The 23934-nt window shown below is 38.6% G+C and overlaps 1 protein-coding gene across 3 annotated transcripts in view; it reads right to left on the minus strand.

Annotated features, from left to right (window-relative positions):
- LOC123595961 (spermatogenesis- and oogenesis-specific basic helix-loop-helix-containing protein 2-like) overlaps positions 1–13795 on the minus strand; it is a 53830-nt gene extending 40035 nt beyond the window's left edge. The window contains exons 1-2 of one of the 3 annotated variants that reach the window (XM_045473996.1): positions 13301–13788; positions 614–828 (exon numbers count right to left, since the gene is read on the minus strand). In XM_045473996.1, coding sequence (XP_045329952.1) covers positions 614–828; positions 13301–13504 — 419 coding nt within the window. In that variant the 5' untranslated portion in view covers positions 13505–13788. Of the gene's footprint in view, positions 1–613; positions 829–13300 lie in introns of all 3 variants that reach the window. The other 2 variants (XM_045474004.1, XM_045473985.1) reach the window with 2 other exon arrangements.
- Positions 13796–23934: the final 10139 nt, after the last annotated feature.

Here is a 23934-nt window from a genome sequence, read left to right on the forward strand (position 1 = left end):
CTGTGTCTCCCTCTCTCTCTGCCCCTCCCCCGTTCATGCTCTGTCTCTCTCTGTCCCAAAAAAAAAAAAAATAAACGTTGAAAAAAAAAAAAAAAAAAAAAAAAAAAGACAGGAGTCGAAGGTGGACACTTAACTGACTGAGCCACTTACGCTCCCCCACATCAATTACTTTTTAAATTAAAATGATAATTCTTATAATAGTATGCCAAACTGGCAATAAAAACAATACTATGTATACCTATTTTTTCCATGAAAGTATCTCTCATCTTAAAAATTAAAGCATAAACAGTACCATCTTTAAAGGTTTTTTTTTTTTTTTTTTATAGAAATGGGTTTCTAAGGGCACTTGGGTGGCACAGTTGGTTAAGCATCTGACTCCTGATCTTGGCTCAGGTCATGATCTCACAGCTCATGAGTTCAAGCCCCATATCCGGCTCTGTGCTGATGGTGCAGAACCTGATGGTGCAGAACCTGCTTGGGATTTTCTCTCTCCTTCTGTCTTCCCGTTCCCCACTTGTGCACACACACTCTCTCTCTCTCTCCCTCTCAAAAAAAAAAAAAAAAAAAAAAAATTAAAAAAAATTTTAAAAATATAAACGTTTTTGAAGTTCACCTAATTAATTTGGCAGCTTCCAGCTCGTCAGCAGTTGGTAAAGAAGTCGTCTTCAAGAAAACCATGTCAAATGGGCAATTCTCCAGAAGTGCTGCTGCCCCCTCCACATCTCTGATGGTTATGGAGACTTTTGCAATATGTGAAAAGGATTTCTGTGCAATATCAGCCAGGTACTGAACAGTGACATCTCCAACTAATAAGAGGTCTATTTTTGCCTGAAAGAGAAGGAAAAAAAGCAGAAGTACCACGTAATTCATATCTGAGCACAGAGAAGATGCCATGTATGAGAGGATAAAATAAAGGTGACAAATAATACCATGACTGACTATACAAACAGACTGAATGGTCAACGATAAGCACCTCAGGGACAGGAACTAGTAGTTTCTTGTCCTCAGTACTTAGCGTAGTGAATAGATCTGATGGTCATGCTATTTTTTTTAAGGTTTTTAAATGTTTATTTATTTTTGAGAGAGAGAAAGAGAGCGAGGAAGGGGCAGAGAGAGGGAGACACAGAATCTGAAGCAGCTCCAGGCTCTGAACTGTCAGCACAGAGCCCGAAGCAGGGCTCAAACCCATGAACCATGAGATCATGACCTGAGCCAAAGTCCGATGCTTAACCAACTGAGCCAGCCAGGTGCCCCAAAGGTCATGCCATTTTTAAAAGTTCTGCCTACAAATAACTATTCTACTGTGATTTTCCTCCCAGTTTCTTTTTCATTTTAGGAACAATAGACAGGATTCTTAAGGCCCAGTTTCCCAGTCACTCATCCTCCTGGAAAGTGTTTACTAATGAGAAAAAAACTGGTGATTCTCTTAAAGCACTTGTTTTAATGAAACACACATTCCAGAGAACAAAGTAAGATTTAAATTCCTAAATTCCAAGAGATACTCACAGTCTTTTCTGTAAATGGAATATACATGCCATTCAAACTTCATTATTTTAGAGCCAAAAAGCATCTTTCTTTCCTTTGGGGGTTATTTTCAAGCACATTCAATCAAGAAAAATATAATTTCCATCTTCACCTTTTATTTTCCTATGTTTTATTTTCTACAGCTATTGAACATAATCCACTAAAACTGTCAAAGAAGGGCGATGCTTAAATTAGTGGAAACAGCAGACACTTGGAAACAGCAGGCCACAGGTCCGCATGAGAAAACAGATTTGGGAGCTGACCAGAATTGAAGCCAAAAGAAGTGGGTGAAGGAGTTGGAAATACCTAGGAAGAGAAAGGCAGCTTAGGGCACCTGGGTGTCTCAGTCAGTTAAGCATCCGACCTTGGCTCACGTCATGATCTCACCATTCATGAGTTCAATCCCCATGTCGGGCTCTGCACGGACAGCTCGGAGCCTGGAACTTGCTTCAGATTCTGTGTCCTCCTCACCCTCTCTGCCCTTCCCTAGCTCACGCTCTGTCTCTCTTGGTCTCTCAAGGATAAATGTTAAAATAAATAAATAAATAAATAAATAAAGAGAGAGACAGAGAGAGAGAGAGAGAGAGAGATTGAGAGACAGAGAGAGAGAGAGACAGAGAAAGGCAGCTTGCCAAAGACACAACCCTTCAGAGCAGGATGCTCGTGAAGGTGGCCCACCATGGAGTATCCCCTCTCCTTCACCCGGTTTCCCAGGGGCTGCTGAAGGGAACTTAGGAGGTGCAAGAAACTAGTCAGGTTTAAAGTAAGTAAAACTTCGGCCCTTCTTATTTCTGCCTTCTAATTTTCTTCCTTCTGTTAAAAAAAAGAAAAGAAAAGAAAAGAAAAGAAAAGAAAAGAAAAGAAAAGAAAAGAAAAAAGTGAGTCTTCTTTTATCCCTCTCTCATATCCTAATTTAATCTCCTCCTCAGAAGCAACCACTATCAATGATTTTGTCTATATCCTTCCAGATGAATTATTTTTTTTCTTTTTATTTTTTCCCTGTTGTTTTAAAAATTGTATTATTTTTTAAAAGTTACATCCAAATTAGTTAGCATATAGTGCAACAATGATTTCAGGAGTAGATTCCTTAGTGCCCCTTACCCATTTAGCCCATCCCCCCTCCCACAACCCCCCCTGTAACCCTCAGTTTGTTCTCCATATTTACGAGTCTCTTCTGTTTTGTCCCCCTCCCTGTTTTTATATTATTTTTGTTTCCCTTCCCTCATGTTCATCTGTTTTGTCTCTCAAAGTCTTCATATGAGTGAAGTCATATGATTTTTGTCTTTCTCTGACTAATTTCACTTAGCATAATACCCTCCAGTTCCATCCATGTAGTTGCAAATGGCAAGATTTCATTCTTTTTGATTGCTGAGTAATACTCCATGGTATATATATACCACATCTTCTTTATCCATTCATCCATCGATGGACATGTGGGCTCTTTCCATACTTTGGCTACTGTTGATAGTGCTGCTATAAACATGGGGTTACATGTGTCCCTTCACAACAGCACACCTGTATCCCATGGATAAATGCCTAGTAGTGCGATTGCTGGGTCGTAGGGTAGCTCTATTTTTAGTTTTTTGAGAAGCCTCCATACTGTTTTCCAGAGTGGCTGCACCAGCTTGCATTCCCAACCTTCCAGATGAATTCTATGTTAATCATATAACACGTATATACCTTTTTTTCATAAAGGAGGTATTTTTAAAAGTGAGTTTCTTTTCTCACTGTAGTTCAACAATTCCTCAGAAATTCCAGTTCACTGGGAACATTTTCACTTCCCAGGCTGTTAAAGATTTATTCTCTTAAATACACGTTTTCTATCATTTGTTGGGATCTGGAGTAGAAGGAGAACGTGTAACTCATCTGTCATCTTGATCCAATCTTCCTCATTTATGAGGATAGTAACTTTTCAAACCATTATTGTTATAATGCTGTAATGAACACCTTTGTGTACATATGTTTTTAGTCTCATTAAATTCAAAGTAAACCGTGGACAACTTATGACGGATCTAATATGAATAACGGACAGGACTGAATCAAAGAAATAAACAAGATTACTGTTTAAAAGAATGAAAAAGAAAAGTGTGGCATGTACAAAGAATGGAATATTATTCAGCCTTAAAAAGGAACTGAATTCTGATACATGCTACAATGTGAGTGAACCTTGAAAACATTATGCTAAGTGAGAAAAGGCAGACAAAAAAGCAGAAATGTTGAATTATTTCATTTGTATGATATCCCTAAAATAGGTAAATTCAAAGAGACAGAATATAGAATAATGGTTACCACGGGCTGGGGGCAGGGGAAAATGAAGAGTTAGTGTTTAATGAAATACAGCATTGTTTTGAATGATTTTTTAGAAGTTCTGAAAATGGGTAGTGGTAAAAAGTATGTTATGTATATTATACCCCAATTTTAATAAAAAGGAATGAGGCGCTAATACATTCCACAATATGGGTGAAGCCTGAAAACTTTATGCTAAGTAAAAGGAGGCTATAAGAAAAGACCATGATTCTATTCACATGAAATGTCCAGAGTAGACAAATCCATAGAGACAAGTACTTTAGTGCTTACCGGGGGGGGGATACGGAGGTTGGAGTGACTGTTAATGGGTACAGAGTTTCTTTTTGGGATGAAGAAGATGTACCAACACTTACTATGGTGATGTTGGTCCAATTCTGTGAATAGCAACCCTGGAAAGTGTATACTTTAAACGGGTGAATTGCATGGTTATGAATCATGTCTCAATAAAAGTTTATTTTTAAAGGAAAATAAATGGAGGAATAAATACATCTTTATACAAGTCTAAGTCCTAGTGCCAAAACTATAAGATTAAAAGGTAATTTTTTGCTTTTGTTTCTCAACTTAGATACTGCCAAATTGTTCTTCCCAAAAAAACAGAAAAATCCCCAAGAGTGTACAGGAGTACCATTTCCCCAATCCTTAATAAGACTATTTATTAATTTTCTTCATTTTTGCCAATATTATGAGGAAAAAAAAAACCCAATCTTCCTTTTTGTTTGCGTTTTTCTGATTAACTGTGAAGTTGGGTATCTTTTCATTATCGTGGCAATTTCCACTTCTATTTATTGCATATTCTATTTATTATGCTTGTCTATTTATTATCTTTTTCTAGGTTCCTATTTGTTGTTTATCTTCTTCTTATTGCTCCATAGTTTATATATTCTGGATATGTTAACTACTTTTTTCTATTTGTCATGGCTTTTAACTTTGATTACAAAGTCTGTCACAAATAAATGTTTAATATTTAGTAACAGCCACCTACTGTTTCCTTTATGGGCTTGGTGAATTTCATCTTGCTTTCAAAGCCATCTCTATTTACATTATTAAAATATGTTTTCATAGTGTGTTCTAATACTTCTATGGTGTTTTGTTTTTTTTTTTTTTTTTTTTTTTGCATTTTGCTTTTTATCTCATATGGAATTTATTTGGTGATGTATCTAATTTCATCTCTTTCAAATGCAGGGCTAATTACCCAAGTAGCCTTACTGAATAGAGTAACCTTCTCCCAGTATTTTCAAATGCCACCTTTATATATATGCATGTACAATTTTCTGGGCTTCATTCTGACCCACTGATCTATTTGCCTATTCCTAATTAATACGACACTAATTACCAGCTTTTTATATCTTTTATATTTGATACAGCTTATCATTCCCTCCTTGCTATCCTTCAATTTGGTTCTTAGATATTTCCCACAATTTCTCCTCCAATAGAATTTTAGCATCAGGTTGTCAAGTTCCAAAAAGAAACCTGTTAAAATGTTGATTGTGGCTGCATTTATTTTACAGATTAATTAGGGAATATCATTCCAGTATTAAATCTCCCTATTTAGGAAGTAGGACTTAGAGAACTCAGGTCTTTTTTAAATGTAACCTTCATACAGATTCTGCACATGTCCTCATGTTTATTGCTAGATATTTGAAAGTTGAGGAGTCATTGTAAAGGGGATAGCTTTTCTCACTGTATTTTCTGATTGATTATAGCCAACACAGACAGCACTACTGACTTCTGTATGAGGAATCTGCTTCAAGAACCTTATGGTACTCTCTCTTTAGTTTCAATATACTTTAGTTGATTCTTCTGAATTTTCTAGGAATATAAATAATCACTCAGTCTTCAAAAATGACATTTTTGTCTCTACACCCAGAATTTATGCTTTTTATTCACTGATCTTAAAGCACTGGCTAGAAATCCAAAACAATGGTGAATACAAGGAGTAACACTGGGTATTCTTACTTTGTTCCTGAGTTTAGTGGGAATATTTGAAAAGTTTTTACCACTAAATATGATGCAGAAGGTTTCTGGTCACTACCCTCTACCAAGTTAAAGAAGTTTCTTTCTACTTGGAGGATAAGAATTTTAAATCAGAAATGGGTGCTGAAATTTATCAAATATTTTAATATCAACATGATCATATTTTTTCTCCTTTATTCTGTTAGGTAGTGAATTACATTAACAGATTTCCTAATGGCAAGCCATCATCGCCTTGCTGGGATAAACCTACACATAATGTGTAATACACTAAATTCATTCGTATTATTTTAAATTTTTCCATCTATATTCATGAGCAAAATAGGACACAATTTTGTTTCATTATATTGTCTTATCTGGGTTGGGTATCATCAGGATTATGCCAGCTTTGAAGAGTAAAACAGAAAGCTTCAATATTATTTTATGGTCTTGAATATTTTATAAAACCGAATTATCTGCTTCTTGAAATTTAGGTAAACATGTCTGCAGAATCTGGGCCTGAGGCCATTTAGAGAGATGGGTTTTAGAGTATCTTTTACAGTTCCTTAATGACTACCAGTAAATTTAAATTTTCTCCCTTAAGTGAATTTTGTTCATATATTTTTTTAATTCTATTTTATCTATCTTTTCAAATATATTAATTTTTAAATATATATAATGCTTACTATTTGTGTTGAGTTATTCTTGCTAACTGGAAATTAATATATAATTAAATCTTTTCTATCTTCTTTTTTATGGTAATGCTTTATTAGAGACTATAGAACTGCGTGGTCCAAATGATAGCCACATGTGGCAATTTATTTACACTTATGTTAACTAAAATTAAAGTTTGAAACTCACTTCAGTTACACTAGCCTCATTTCAAGTGCTCCATATCCATGTATGACAAATGGCTGCCATATCAGACATAGAACACTGTCATCACTGCATAAAGTGCTTTTGGATGGCACAGTCCTCCAAGTGGCATTCTACTGTACCCCACAGATTTTCATGTATATTACGTTTGTGTTCATTCATTGCTAGTATGTAATTTCACTTTATACTTCCAACTTAACCTAGGAGTTGCATTAAACATCTATATAAAAATGTTTTTAATTTTCAAGATTATGATATTTTGGGTTTTGGTTCTTAATTTTTTGTCTATTGACAAAATTTCTTCTTTCAGTGCATTGTCAACAGTGAATGTATCCTGCATGACTACTTCTTAGAATTTATTTTCTTTGTGGCCTAATACATAGTCATTTTTTGTTAATGTTCCATGGATACTTGAAAATAATGTGTATTTTCTGCTGGGCACAGAACTTGTTAATTGTTTTCTTTCTTACTTTAGGTCTACTTGAAGTTTCAGTTTGTGGCATGTATCAACATCTCTCCTTTCTAATTATGGTTTGTGAATTTATCAATTTCTCCAACTATAGACTCTAATTTGGGGTTAGATATATAAAGATTCATGATAATTATATTCACATAAAACATAATATTTAATATATATTAAATAACATGTTATATAGCATATTTTAAATACTATATCAAGAATATCATATATTGATAATTATGTCCATTATACGGACAGAAAACTATATATATGAAATATTCTTTGTCCTTTTTAATGTTTTTTACTTGAAATTTTTTTCTGGTATACAGTAGTTTTTCATATCTCTTTATTTTGAGCTTTTCTATATATCATTTTGATTATGTGTGAATTTTGTAAATAGAATATATCTGAATTTTTAGGTTTCTTTTCACGATATGTGACTTAAGTTTTAATATAGGAATTTAATTAATTTCATTAATGGCATTAACTAATGTACATTAATATCAAGTAATAACATTAATTGTGAAACATTTATAACTTAACCTGAAGTGGTCTTATTCCCTTCATTTGTTATTTCACATTTCCTATCCATAGTAATTTTGTTTCTTTTTCCTTATGCCTTCTGTTAGGCTGATGGAATTTTCCTTTTTCCCCTCCTGCTGTTCCTACAGTACTTTGGGAGTTAAGGCCCTTATTTCTATTACTTAATAGTGGCATTTGGGCCCACAATTCAGTGCCAGTTTTACCTGGTAAATACTTTTTTTTTTTTTAACGTTTATTTATTTTTGAGACAGGGAGAGACAGCATGAACGGGGGAGGGTCAGAGAGAGAGGGAGACACAGAATCTGAAACAGGCTCCAGGCTGTCAGCACAGAGCCTGACGCGGGGCTCGAACTCACGGACCGCGAGATCGTGACCTGAGCCGAAGTCGGACGCTTAACCGACTGAGCCACCCAGACACCCCTACCTGGTAAATACTTCCAAGGTCAAAATCCCCTGCTTCTGAACCTTGAAGCTATTGGTCCATTTTCTTCTGGCATCCAGTTGTTAATAAAAATAAGCTGCTTTGCTTTCCTTTCAGTGCTTTTCTCATTATGCTGTGGGTTCTGATAGTTTGTGAGGATGTGTCTGGGTATAGATCTTATTCCTCCTACCTGGCACTCAGTGGATCTTTGGCTTTGGAAGTTTCCTTCTGTTTCTCTATTTCCTCCTGTCTTCATCGCTCCTAGATGCAGTACATCCACAATTGATCCTTCATGGCTCAGCTTCTCTCAGAGACAGTCCCTTAACTTTATTTTTCATATCACCAGCTCAGTCTTAAGTCCTTCCAAAGATTGTTATAATTTCAGTTCGTTTAATGTGAATTGCTCCCTTCTAAGATTTTTCATTTTTGGTAATTCTTCATATCCTGCTATTTTTAGGATGTGATATCCTCACAGAGAATACAAATTAGAATTTTAAGTTTGTTATATCCCCTTACTAACTTGTCTCTGGAATAGTTGTGTCCAGTGGCTGCATTTGTGTCTAGTTCTGTTAATGTCTGGAGATCCTTGGTTATTTGAACATAAATATGAATCAAGAACTAAGTCAATGTGTATGAGTAATCTCAGCGGCTGCCTCCTTTGAAGGGACAACTGACTGCGGTTCGGTGTAAGTGGGCAGGACAGTGGAAGCAAGGCTGGAGAGCAGAGAAGCTGGGACCAGCTAATTGTCAAAATAATAATAATGGCAGACATTACTCTGAAGGCCAAGCAACAATAGTTTATTTCCCTCCTGGGCAGAGCGGCCTCCTTGTCAGTTATAAAGATCTGGAAATGACCAACACCAGGAACCCGGGGGCCATATGTCGTCCATTCTCTTTAGGATGAAGTAGGTGTGAACTGGGAGAGTCAAGGGGTAAAGAAATGCAGAGGCCCACGTGGCCCAGGTGCTCTGCATACAGCTAATTTATCACCAGGTGAGCACCCTCTGGTCAACTTTCATCTGTTTCTTCTAACATTCAGCCAGAGCTACCGTTAGTATTGTTTTTGCCTTTGCCCTTCTTCTTTAGGTCTTTTAAACTGTGGTTTTTCTACTTTTCTTTTAGTGGCAATTTCATTCCATCTGCTTTCTAAGTTTCAAGTTTTCCTGTGGATTTTTTTTCTTAATGGTCAGAGACAAGCTGCTTTGTTCAAACCAAGATCCCAAGAAGGACTATGCATTACATTTGGTTAGGTTACTCTTGGACCTCTAATTTGGAATACCTGCTCCCTGCTCCCCCTGCCACACACACACCTTTTTTTCCCCCCATGATTTTTTCTTGCTGAAGGTATCAGCACATGTTTAAGTATCTCCTGCTCTGGGTCAGGGTCAGACCAGGAAGTTGACATGTGCACTCCATTCCTCATCAGGAGTCAATCTGATTTACCTGCCCCACCCTGTTTCAAACAGGATAAGAATTCAAACTCCTTAGCACAGCCTTTCAATAGCTTAATATCAACCCATGTCACCAGCCTTATTTCTTTCCACTGCCCTCAAATGCCCTATGATCTAAGAAGACAGCAAAACACTTTCAAATGAGCTTTGAAATTTGGAATTTCTACAGTAGAAAATATCACAACCCTTTAGTGCGTTTCCTTTTCATTTTATAAACATCTCACATTTCCAATAGCGCTTTAGGAGCAACATGGGACTCAAAAAAACCACTGTGATGCTTTTGTGTGAGGATTGTTTGTGAAGCTCCATGGTAGCACAGGATTACTTCCATCAATATATTCCCTTGTGAACAAAATGCCAGAATTGAAATGCTCATTAACAAGTGGTCATAAAAGGATTATAGTTTTGTTTTTTAACTCACCTGGTTAACTAAACCTATGAACGTCCAAAACTAATCATTTAATTAACCTTCCAAACTGAGATACTTTTGAGAATGAAAGGGGGAGCTAATAATAATTACACTAAAATAACACATATAAAACAAGGTGTCCTGGGCTATGAATAACTTGTAAAGCTTTCTACCAAGATTTATTTTCTCTTTCCTTTAAAACACCCAACACTTTGCATCTGCTTAAGTTTGACTGATATCTATTTGACTGCCCTTACTACAAGGCAGATGCTGTACTGGGAACGCAAAGTGGACAGAGAAGGTCCTGCCTTCGTGGGGCTGACATTCTAGAAATCCTTTTTTTCTGCTACTAAGAATAGCTTTCATTCTTTGGAGCACAGGAAGAATGCGTCTCCGTTCCACCAAAGCTACTACTGATTCTCTTTAAACAGCTGGATGCAGTGTGGGAAGAGGGCAAAGGCTTTCCATGCACATAGACCAGGGTCTGTTGCCTAGGTCAGCCACTTACTAGTGGTTTTGAGTAAGATACTAGTGATCCTCATCTGGGAGTTGAAAATACTTAAATCCTGACTGTTATAGGAAGAAATGTTGGTACGATAACCTGTAGGTGGTATTGCCATGTTTTCTCAATAATATCAAACCTGAGCAGAGACAACATCAAATCAATATGATGGGGAAGGAAGTAGAAGGGGAAAAGAAAATGTGTCTGAAGACAGCCCTAAATCAAATGGGTCTTTGCATTACTTTAGCCATAGAGAAGGGGAAACAGGGCCCACAGTAAATAAAAGGTAAGCCTTGAATAACAAAAACCAGCTGCTAACTTAAACCCTTTCCTACTAGCTCTGATGCTTCTGACTGCAATATTCCCTGCTGAGGCTCAGTGTCCAACTCCCCCAGAATCTCTCAGCTAGTATTACGGAGAAGTCAAGAGTAAGCTCTGAAGGGCAGGACACAGGTACTGGAGAGAAATCTGAGAGGAAGCAGGAAAAATCCAGAAAGGGATGAGAAGGTGCAGTACCAGTAACAGGCTGTTTTGCACAGGAGTCTATAGTTCTGTGCCATGGTGCAAGGCATTTCACAGAGTAACAGCAGCTCTGGAGGGGTGCCTGGGTGGCTCAGTAGGTTCAGCATCTGACTTTTGCTCAGGCCATGATCTCATGGTGCGTGAGTTAGAGCCTCCCATCAGGCTCTGCACTGACAGAATCCCAGTGTCTGGGATTCTCTCTCCTTCTCACCCTGCCCCTCCTACCCTCCCCCACTCACTCTCTCTCTCTCTCTCAAAATAAATAAACTTAAAAAAAAAAGCAGCTGTAGAAAGAAGGGACTTGCTCTCCTGCCAAAGGCTTCCTCCTCTGCCCTACAAAATCAATGCCATAGCACACGTGGATGTTAATAATCAGACAAATTAGAACACTGCCCTAGTCCACTATCCCAAGGTAACTCGAATTAACTGAATAGCTTCTAATCAACTTAAATCTGAATATTCATTAAGTTAAAAATATCTTGTTGGCAGTATAATATGAACACAGGTGATGAGAAAAATCCACTGATAGGAATAATAAAAGGGAAATGAACAAAACTTTCTAGTATATTCTGCTTTGGGAAACTGCCTTTTCTAGAACATCCAAGATTTTCACCTGAGTATCACAACTTCAACGGATGCTTGACTTCGTGTGGTGGGATTTTTTTTTTCTATTTGAATTGATTACTGCACCTTTTATTTAAAAAAAAAAAAAAAAGGAATACATATTCATTGGGAAAGATAGGAAAAAATTTTTTAAAGCCTAACGAGGAAATAAAAAGCATTTGTAATTTCACCACTTGGGGATAAACACTACTAACACCTTGGTGTAGATCTCTGAAGTGTGGGCAGTTTTTAGATTTCGACATCATCATCACCACTGGTCTTTATCCACTCAGTCTGATTTCTAAATCACAGTACCACTCAGGGCACTCTAGTCTCTACAATGTTGAAAACACTGGATTTCCATTTGCAATGTGCGGCAGGCTAAACCCTTAATTAGTAACAGCAGGTGCTGAAGTGCTTAAAGCAAATCACTCCTGCATTTTAGTGAGTTGTTATTTATGTCACTCTTATCGCCAGGAGCAGTGCTGACAATCAGCAGCAGCTGCATGGGCCAACGCTCTCACAGGGCAATTGTTGGCCTCCAGCTTCCCCAAGAGTCAAGGGATTTAAACAGCTCTATCTGGAGAAACTGATCAAGCTGCTCTTCAAATGCAAACAAAAGATTCAGTTGGGGCTTCAGACTTTCTTAAGGGTAGGAAGCCGAGATTGTTCATGCACTACTAGATAATCAGATATTTCACTCAGAGTTCCATTTTGTGTAGCTTTGCCTAATCCCGCACCTTAAAATACTATTTTTCCTTTGAGTTTAAAGAGGTGCCTCCATTCTGAAATAATTAAGAAAACCTATTAAACCGGTCCACTTCAAAGTGGTAATTTCAGAAAGCTTGTGCTTAAAGCAGAGGAGATTTAAGTATGCAGAACATTCTAAGGGCTAAAAAACTTCGGGCAGCCCAAGAGGCTTGCCTCTCCTATTTCTCTACCAAGATACGTCAAATAAGAAAGCCAACACCAGCTTGCCTTGCTCTCTGGGGTGGGTGAGGTTTTATGCCTTCCTTCTAGAAAGCTTATCATCACCTTTCATTTTCTATCTACAACAGTCACGGAAATGATCCTGTGCTTCTTTCTGCTAAGGGGAAGATAAATCAGGTGCCTTCAAAAGAGGCCAGCGGGCTTTTTGAGTCCCCTGGAGGTGGGAGGACGTGTGAACAGCACAGATGCCTTTTCCCGCCAACGGCTTTGGTTTCCAGGCACAACTGCCTGTTTGGGTGGAAGCCTGAAGGAAGGACGTGCGAGGACTTTCTGGACCCCGTGCCCGTAAGCAAACTGAAAAAAGCCTGCCAAGCTGTGCGGAGACAAGAATGCTCAAAATAAATTTCCCCATGTTAAATAAACTTCCCCGTATTCAAAGTAAAACCAAAGTTGTCGTCATTCACATTCTGTGCAGACACCTACTAGGTTTCGCTCCCGGCTAACCCTCCGAGTGGTCGGCTAGAAAAGCGGAGTTTGGCCGGTGCCGAGGGCCACAGAGGCAGGCCTGTGGAAAACAGCTCAGTTTGGCCTCCCGCCCTGGGCGGCTCCGTCCGGGCGGGACCCCCCCACCCCCGCCCTCGGACGCCGGCTCGCGCCCCTGGAAGTGGCCCTCCAGGCGCCGCGCTCCTCCGGCGTCCCCTGAATGAGAGATGCCTGTGCGGGCCTAGGGGGCCACCGGGCCCAGGGCCCGCGCGCGGTGATCAACGCAGCTGCCGCCCCTTCCTCCTCCTCTGCCTCTTACCTGGCCAGAGATTCGGCCGCGCTCCGGGCGGGTAATTGAGGCCGCCATGGCCTGTTGCCCACGTGCCGGGTCCTGGGGCAGCCTCACCGCAGGAGGAGCTCGGCGGAGCCGCCGCGTCCCGGACGCCGGCTCGGGCCGCGCTGATGGGTCTCGCGGCCCGCAGCTGTGGGCGCGCACGCCCCAGGCCCGCCTTAAAGTGGCCATGACGCCCGGGGCCGGGCACCTGGGGGTGCTGCAGCCTGCTCCAAGGGGCCCCGCGGGACCTGGGCTGGGGGAGGGGCTCCCGGGGGCTGCCGGGAGGGGCTGTCCAGGGTGCCCTGGGGGCCCTTGGTGGCACGCTGCCCACCCACAGTCCCGGCCCCAGTCCCCGACCCACGCTCAGGGAGGTCACGGCCCCAGGCCTTAGTAGCCAGGAGAAGGCGGAAGCACTGCCTCGTCTCAGGCTGCTCTAAAAATCTTTAGGGTATCTTTTGGATCAGCAAACGGTTTTTTGGTTTTTTTCCCTAGACAAACATGTAGAAGCTAGAGAAGGCGAGTGCTGTTATGGCGTTTTCGTTCCAAAGAAATTAAATATTTTAGAAGTATTTCATTTTGCCGGTGACTCAGCATTGTCCCCATTTTCTCAACTGAGAAACTTGGACAATTAGAAAGTCTTCTGGTAGCTGCTGTGTAACTCACTTCATTCAGCCTTGGCTGGACGTTTTATTTAGATCTGTTGAGTGCCAGGAGCTGTAGGGGATCCTTTCTCTTATGGGCTTTACTATTGTTCCTGATTTTTCCATTGCTAGAAATTGGGGTTGGGGGCGGGGCGCCGGGACGGGCAGGAGAGTGAGGGAGAAGATGGTTATCTGGTAATTGTCACTTTGGATTTCCCTAGATTCTTGATCTCACTTAACATATAATACAAACGTGCTCTACTTGAATTATCAGTGCCTGCTTTCTTGGGCAAGCTTTGATTTCCTGAGCAGGTCCTGCAGTGTTCTGAAGCCCTAATTTTGACCATGAGAGCGTGTCAAAAATACTGCTGTGATGCTCTGATTTTGATGGGAAGAAAAGGCGCAGATAAATTTCTGATGAAATCATTCTGCAATGTTTTGGGAAGTAAATGTTCACATTTTAATAGTTATGATTTTGGCTCTTTATCGCTTTCCCAGTTAATCAGGAACTGAGTGTCTAGATAAACATCTCTGAGGCACTTTGCTAACCAATATTGGACAAAGGTGAAGCCAAGCCCAAGCCCTGGGTGGGTGTGAACTGAGACAGCTTTGAGCATTTCCCCTCTCTATGGTAATCAGGGCACTGCTCCAGGGGTCTAGATAAGCAAATCTGATTCTAATACTAACAAAGACATTGTTGGAACTGACACAGACTCATTGTTTTTAAATTTGAGGGGACAATGCCCCTAAGTTTTTGTGAGAGGAAAAAATCAACCCTCCAATTGTGTGTTGGAGGAAGCAATAAAAAATAATAAATTTCTCCAGGATCCGTAATATAAGATCATCACAAGTTCCCTAAGAATTAATTTGAGATATTTTAATAGTTTCAAATCTAAAAGAAAGACAAAGACAAGCTTACTTTATAAGTGAGCAGGCATCTACTTGAAAACAACTGAGGGTGATTTTGACTCCCAAGGGACATTTGCCAATGTCTGGAGACATTTTTTTGGTCATCACAACTGGCTTCTAATGGGCAGGAGTCAGGGATGCTTGCTGCTAAACATTCTGCAATGCACAAGGACAGCCTCCTATAACAGAATTATCTGGCCAAAAATGTTCTGAGTGCTGAGGTTGAGAAACTACTCTAAACCTTGTAAGTTATAACATAGAATGCAAACCATGTAATTTTTTGTCACCTTTAACATTCTTGAATCATACTCCTATTACTGGGCAGAAAAATGGGCAGATGGATGCTCTCTGTGGTTCCCCAAAATAACAATATGCTACTTATACTCTTGATGGAAAACTGAATATGATGAATTATAAAATAGGACAAGAATAATTTTACACAGAGGAATATATTTTAAAACTTGCACTCAAAATCAAGTTGCTTCTTTAAAAATGATGTTCTGGGGCGCCTAAGTGGCTCAATTAGTTAAGGGACAAACTCTTAATTTCAGCTTAAGTCATGATCTCACAGTTCATGGGTTCAAGCGCCATGTTGGGCTCTGCGCTGACAGGGTGGAATTCTCTCTTTCCCTCTCTCTCTGCCCCTCCCCAGAACTCCTTCTCTCTCTCTCAAAATAAATACATAAATAAAAAAATAGTATCCTGGTCATTTAAGATTATTAGCATTCATAGTATGCACTTTACATTATTTTCCCTTCCAATTGTGTATTTTTCACAATATGATACAACCTTGAATAGGTTTATAAGCACTACAGTATACATGGTCTGTTCAAATGAGCTCTTGTAAAGAACCTATGCTTGAAATGTTAGGAATTTTTCCATCCAGCTATTTTACAGAAACTAATATAGAAAGCTCTCTCCAGTATTGTTATTACTTGGCTTGTTCTCAGAAACACAGAAATTTAGAACTCGACAAGACCCTAGAGATGACCTAATTGCCTTCCCTTTCAAAGATGGTACGGCCCAAACAATGTTCTCATAAGTAGAACTGTAACCATAGAAGTTGGAAGCCAGAGAATTAACTAATTGCAATAATTTTCACTGATAATTTTTACATTTAGCAGTGCACTGAACTTGTTACAGAACCAGGCTGGAACGCTGGCGGAAAAACCAAGCAGCACTTGGAGACCTTGGTGGATCAGAGATTTACTTCACACCGGTGGGCTCAGAGGAGACCATTTTTCCAAAGATCTGAGCTCCGATGAAGGGGGGAAAGGTAATTTATAGTTGTCAGCTTCCTATCTGTGGCAAGTTTTTGTGTGTGTGGCAAACAGGGCAAGAAGAACCCGGAAGAGGGGTCTCTAAGCTAGAGACCAGATCTTGTTTTAGTCCCCTTGGACATTTTATGGTGTAAAACTTTATTCATTTCCCCCCCAAACTCACTTTTTAAATCTGTTAAAAAAACATTTTAAACACCGTGCTTACATTATCCTTGGAATATTAAATCCAGGAGTCCACCCTAACTTGACTAACCATTGAGTTCTATATAGGATTACAAGCAAGGATATTTTCATAATGTTAACTGAGGAAGGTGATTTTTGCTTCCACTTTATGCCATCTTCCCCCCTCCTCCTTGCAGGTCCCTTATAGAATAGCCAGAATAATCTTTTAAAATATAAATTGAAATATTAACTCTTCTCAAAATCATTCCTTCAGAAAAAAATCCAAATTCTTTTCTATGTCCAGCAAGACTTTATGACTCTCCCCCTCCAACCTTATCTTATCTCTTACCATTCTTATGACCTTTCAAGACCTCTAGTCACACTGCCTTCTTCTGAGAATACCAGATAAGTGCAAAGCACTCTGCCTTTGTTCTTCCTTCTGTTTGTAATGTTCTTACCTGTCTTCCCCCCAGATTGCTCCATTTCATTTAAATTTTTGTTATGATGTCACCTCCTCAAACATTCCCTGTCAGAATCTAACCTCTTACTTTATTTTTCATAGCACTTTTCTATATTAGAAAGCATATGTGTTTGTTTTTCCTTATTTTTCTCCCCTAAGACAGAGGATCTGTCTGTACTATCCACTTCCATCACATTGGTCTGGCTCATAGCAGGCACTTATTTGAAGCATGAATTAAAGTTACTTTAGAAGTTGACTGGTATATGTGGACTTGGAATCAGGTCTTTCTGGCTATGATCTGTCCTCTATTTCATAATGCCACTCATTTTGTAGTGGAAACAAAAAGACAAAGTTTGGAGGAAAGGAAAAAATATCGTGTGCATCAAAATGATAAGCTTGGTATCTCAAAGTTGGAACTAGTATAAATTGTGTTGGTTGTGGCCCAGGAAAAATGAAAGATGACTTTTAATCCCATCCTTTCCATATTTAAAAATGTGCAAAGACACCTATGTTTACCTAATTAAATTCCCATTCCTCAGGGTGGCATTAGGGCCCATGTTACCTCACCGATTTGGCTTTCTAGATTCAGCTTTTAATCAAGTTGACTAGATTTGTTTCTATTCCCTGACAGTGTCCTTGGATTTCCCCCAACAGTGTCCAGTGTAGGAACTCCACAATCAGACTGAGTAACCACATTCTCTGGAACTGCAGGGTCAATGGGATCAATCACTTGAAGGCTTACGACATCCTGAACTACTTCTAAAGGACAGTATTGGCCAGCAAACATCTGTGAGCACAGGTCATTGACTTGGGAACTCCCCTGGGTATTTCCCCTGATCCTTCCCAGCTGCTAATTCATCTATGCCTTGTTCTTTGATTCTGACCTCAGCCTAAAAACTTTACTTGCCCTGTGATCCCTGTGTCAAAGAGGGTAGGACCTCTCCTGCTCACATGCCTCCTTCTTGCCTCTGGCTCAGTTCTCCTAACCAGCAAGTTCAGTTCTGACAACCACATTCCCTGAGCATTCTTTGTCCTGGCTTTCTCTCCCACACTACCGTCTGAGTCACGTTCTCCTTTTGTGGGTAATCTGGGGAGACAGGAAAATTCTCAAAGAATTCCTAATTCCATTTTATACCTCTGTTCAACAAGTAGAACTCTGTTTCAGTAGAATGTTAAGGCAGAGGTTGTTTTACTAGACTTCATATCCTGGTATCTAGTGTATAGAAGGTGATCAATAAATACATGTTTTCCCCCAATGAAGTAGGAACTATTGCTAGTAGGCAGTGATAAAGGTCAGAAAATAGCAACTTCTAGTGATGTCCTGCAATCTATTGCACTAAGATGTGACAATTTTCTCATCATCCAATATACCAATATATTTTCAAAACTAGGAGTTAGTTCTACCAAATTAAAATGATGTATATTTGCCTTATTAACTATAAGTCTTTGCAAGGTAATGTGGAGCTATACCAAAGTGACACTATAATTCTGGATGAGGGGGCTCTGTCACACTGATTTCAGAGCGAGGCCAGCCACACTGGTTAATTTGGAGGGCATCCTCCCAGTGCAACAAAACAGCAGAACCATTAGAAGCAGCCTGGGGTTATCGATTAGGCCTCTACTACCTGAGCCTATCACATAGTTACAAAATAACTATTTTTTCTTTGGTCACAATGACTACCAAGTCAAAGTCATGAGGAATTTCTACACAAACAATCCAGACAGTCTTAAAGGAGAGAAGTTTCTTATATGTGAAGGTGGAGGACAAGGTGAAGGAAAAAAGAATGTAGTTCACACTTTCCTTGTAAATACTTAGATATATAGTAATGATTTAAAAGTCAGCTAGTGTAATTTTTTTTATTATGGAAAATTTCATACACATCCAAGTGTAGATATATTACGGATATACAATATAAAGTATATGAATGTGTATATACCTATGACCCCACCTAACACATACTGCCAATAATTTTGAAATCTTTTTTATGTGCCTCTCCCATTTCCATTCTCTTTTCTCTCTCCCAAGATATAAAGACTACTTACTTATTGATTTTTTTTAACTACTAAAACCTAAATGGATTGTGCCCTGAGAAAGAAATAAACCTTTGTGTTAAGCCTCTGAAGTTTGGAATTGTTTCTTGTAGTCATAATTCAGAATAACTTGAATTTAGGTGCTGCATTAACAAAATAGTAAAATAAAACAAGTCTTGTGGCATTAACTTAGCAGATCTGCAGGGGAGGCAGGGAAACAAGCATGAAAAAGAAAGCCTGGACATCCCTGTTACATACCAGAGGTCCAAGTGGTTACTAAACCTGTAAGTCAAGGAAAAGATGTTCAAAAAAATCTACTACTACCAATTTGTGATGGATGTTACTGACTGCCTTTGACAGGACAGAAGAAAAGATTAGCTTGGGATATTACTAGCCAGTTTGCAAGGAGAAATGAAAAGGAATAGAAAGAATCTGAGGGAGAATCTAGAAATATGGGGCATTAGAGGGTTGGAAAGGCCAATACCTTTAGACCCCAAAAAGCAAGAGATAAGACTGAGAAGCATTTTGACCAACAGGAGCCACTAAGACAGCCTTATGGCAAAGATCAGATTATGAGTATTAGATTTACACCCTAACCTATTATTTCAAACAGATGCAAGGTAGCTGCCATCAGGTACAGAGAGAAATAGGCCAAAGAAACAAATTATGCTCTGAAATTTATCATTATTATACATGGAATTGACTACTACTTGCATGGAGTTATATTATCCAAGAAACCATAAACTTTGACCAAAAGCCTTTAACTATATGAACTGTGAAGTTATGTCAGGGCACCCAGGCTGGTTTGTTCAAAAAATGCACACTAGAAGCTGTGCATCCCCAAAGGCAAGCCTAACCTACAACACCCACTTCAACTATGGGCAAGAAGACTGAAAAGAAAGAAACTCCCATGGAGTAGTGCCAGAGGTCACAGAGAAAAATGGATAAGAATATTCCCTCCTGGAAGCAAAATCAGAGCCTGATCAAGGAACATCCTCCATTTGCAGAGAAGAGGGCTTTCACCATGTCTACCTAATGGGATTCCATGAGTGCTATGGACCAGTGATGCTGTGCATTCTTCCTTTTCTAAGTAAAAGTGATTAAGGGTATCCTACCCCTCTCACGCATTAGTTGGTGCATTCCAACAATGTTTGGGTGCAGCCTGTGTTTGGCTATCATTCTGTACAGCATTTGCACGAGGCTTAAAAGAACAGTATCCTAGAAAGTCATTGCTGGAAAAGCAAGAGATTCTGTTTAGAAAAAAAAAAAAAAATCTAGTTATGTTCAGCAAACTGGAAAATATGCTGAGTTGGAACCAATTTAAAAATCTCAATTGACATTCTAGAATCTGACTCAATGATGCAGGCAGTCCAGGGGCCATCACTATCAAGAATCGTTGAATTTATCTCTATGTAGTTTTGAAGAAAGATATCATTAATCTACTGAAAAGAAAAAAAAATCCAAATACCTGTAAGCCTTACTAAAAACATTGTTTGGTACTATATTAGTGAGCATCAGTTAACTGCTTCAGCAAGTAAAACACAAATCTCAGTGACAACACATGTGCACATATACATACTCACAAGAGGATTTACTTTTCACATACACCACGATCAAATGAGGGTCACAAGGTGAAATCAATGGATTTGCTATGCGCAATAATTCAGGCACCTATGTTTCTTCCGTCTGTGGCTCTACCATCCCCTGGAGCCGTGGCATTTACTTCTAGACCCTCAACATCCACTCATCACACAAAATTTTCAAAGAGCACAACCAAGAATGATCACCTGGGAGGTTTTCATGGGCCAGTCACAGAAATGACATATACAGCTTAGATTATAGCGTCCTGAAGTCAGTCACAGGGCCACACCTAGCTACACATAGTGTTTCACAACTGTATCTCTAAACACAGTAGCACACACATCACTCATTACTAAATAGTGTTTTTCACGCATATATCATTAAAAAAAAAAAAAGTAGCGTATATACCAGGCACTGGTAAACAATGTGTTTCACACATGGAAAATGTGGCCTAATTCTGTCCCATTAGAAAAAAGGCAACAGTCTGGTAAGCACATAGCAGTCTTCACCATAATCCATCGATTTGATCACCAAATATCCTTTTGTTCCTTTCTTCCCAGGATATACTTACCTTCCCACCAAGAAACACAAGACAAAGCCCTGTCCAGTCATTTTATCCAGTATAAATTTTAGTTTAAAATTAAGGTGAGAAAAATTTATTTAGGTGATAACATTAAACAAATTGTTATAGACTAAGTAAGATGAGTTTTTATACTGGATTTAAAAATATTTTCCATGTTTTGATGCTCTAAGTTAAAAGGATGGGTCCTTTACTTCTGGCCTTCATGGAGTATCAAGGGCAAGATTTACCCTCTTGCTGTGAACAAATTAAAAACTGGACAAAATGGGGCACATGGGTGGCTCAGTTGGTTAAGCATCTGAGTCTTTTGGCTCAGGTCATGATTTCACAAAATTAAAAACCAGTCAGACCAATGGAAGGTAATTAAATGGTTATAGATTTTTGCTCATACAACTGCAACAAGTTTTCAATAAAACATTTGAGTGTATAAAAAAAAAACAGTCCAACATCTAATGAGAAATTAGTAGGTATGACAAGACACAGAAAATGAGACCCAAAACCATGAGTAAAATCAGCCCCTAGAAACAGACCTAGAAATGACAGAGATAAAGATAAAGGAATTAACAAATAAATATGTTAAACTAGCTATTATAACTATATTTGACTATTTAAATACATCAAGGGAAATAAAGGATATAAAAAAAGAAAAAACAAATGGCACAATATCAAGTGTCCTACACAGATCGTAATTAAGTCCTGAAAGGAGAGAAAAGGGACAGAAAAACAACTTGAAAAATAACCAAAAATCTTCCAGATTGATGAAAACTCAAAATCTACAGATCGAAGAAGCTCAGTGAACCCCATGCATGATAAACATAACACCACACTAAGACTCATTATAAGCAATTCCTGAAAACCAACGGTAGAAACTCTAAAATAAGCCTATTATAAAAACCACATTATGTACAAAGGAACAAAGAAAAACCACACACTTCTTATCAGAAACTGTGGGTGCAATCACACAAAAGAATGGAATTTTTAATGTGTTGAAAGACTAATACCATCAACCTAACTTGTTTCCTTCTATTCCAGAAGATTCCTCTTGTCCCTCTCCTCCAGACCCTGGAATCATCATTTTGGGGCCTAATCTTTCCCTGTAGACTTGACCATTAATTTGTGCATACCAGTGAGATTATCTTTCAAAAAGGAAGGTTTTTGCTCCAATTCCTTTAACATTATATAGACAAATTACTCTAGTGCTGTGAGCTACTTTCAAGACTTTCTTAACTATTTACACACTGGTAAGTCAATATGCATTATCTCAATACCTTGTGATGTTCTGTGATTTCTATAAACTTATTTTTATTACACGAAGATATCAGAACTGTTGCAATAAAAGGGTTTATACCCCCCTTCTGTGCCACACACACATAAGGTACCTTTGAAATCAATTATTTCTATTTTTATTCTACAAAGTAAAAGCTTGACAGGAAGGTAAGCAAACTTCCCTTAAGTTAGCGTGTTAAAATAGATTCCCTTGTACTCCATATGTCTCTGCCTCTGCCTTCCCCCTTTTGCTAGATCACCATTTGGAGCCTAGCTCACGTTCCTCTGTAGAGTTGGATGGTAAATTTGTATAACAGAAACACATCTTTCGGCATCAGTAGACTAAAGTCCCCTTTTTGTAGCCTCTTCTGTAGATATGTTTAAATAGTTAAAATCATATTGCATGTATGACTTTGTACCATTGCGTTAACATCCTAACATTGTCACCCCATGATATTATAAATGGTTTTGCAAACATTCATTAAAGTTAAACAAAATGTATTAAGTACCTGTCATTTACTAGGTACTAAGCTAGCTGGTGACAAATGATGAATAAAATTGTCCATTTTGCTGGAGATAAATGACACTGAAGTGCTTCAAATGCAGGAAATACATGAGGAGAAATAATTTCAATATAAAACAGAAAGTGCTAATTGCAGCATAATAACCATGTGGATGAATCACAATCCACTTATGCGTATAATTGTACATTGAGGAAGCCTCCCTATTTTGGTATTAATAATGCTGATAATACGGCTGTCCTTCTGTGTTTTCTATATGCATGATTTTTCATTAGAATAGATTAGAAATACAATTATTGAGTCAATGTATAAACATTAAGGCTTTTCAAGAATATAATCAAATTTTTTTCCAAAAGAACTATATTAATTCATACCCCCACCAGCAGTATACTAGAACTTTTAAACTTCAGATGTATTAGCATTAAAAATTATCTTTTTGAAAACCACTGTTCATTATTTTTTAGATGAAAAATGGTATGTTTTTGGTTTACATTTAACAAATGGCCATTAATAATATTACCCCTGATTTTGTTAGTTGTGGCTACTGGTAAAGCAATAATGTTTTTGAAAGTCCATATTTACAGTCTACATGATACAATTATATTTTAGGAAGTGTTTTTTTGTCTCTAGTGTCCTTATCTGATAAATGAGCAGGGGACTCACAGAAGGGATATTAGCAGTCATTGAATTCAATTTCCACCCACTGCAGGAATTCCTTCTATGATATCCCTGACAAAGGGTCACCTAGCCTTGAACATGTCCAATTAATGATAAACTCACTGTTGGCTGATTCCCCAGATAATAAGATTTTTCCTGTAACTTAGATAATACTATGAAATTGCTTTGATAAAGTTAAAAGGATGTTCTATAAATTCAAAATTTGTCTAATTCATAAATCAGGTTAATCTGTTAACTTGTTTTTAAAATAGCACCCTACTATCACAGTGATATGACCTTACATTCAAATGGTGCTTTATTATTTTAAAAATACTTTTTCATACATTAATCATGTTTAGTGACTTTAACAGCAGTTTGTTTTTGTTTTTATTTTAGAGAAAAGAGAGAGAGAGCAAGCTGGGGTGGGGTGGGGGGGGAGAGAGAGAGAGAGAGAGAGAGAGAGAGAGAGAGAGAGAGAATCCCAAGCAGGCTCCATGTTCAGTACGGAGCCTGACATGGGGCTCGATCCCA

Source organism: Leopardus geoffroyi, chromosome A1 (assembly GCF_018350155.1).
Source record: "Leopardus geoffroyi isolate Oge1 chromosome A1, O.geoffroyi_Oge1_pat1.0, whole genome shotgun sequence".
Classification (NCBI taxonomy): domain Eukaryota; kingdom Metazoa; phylum Chordata; class Mammalia; order Carnivora; family Felidae; genus Leopardus; species Leopardus geoffroyi.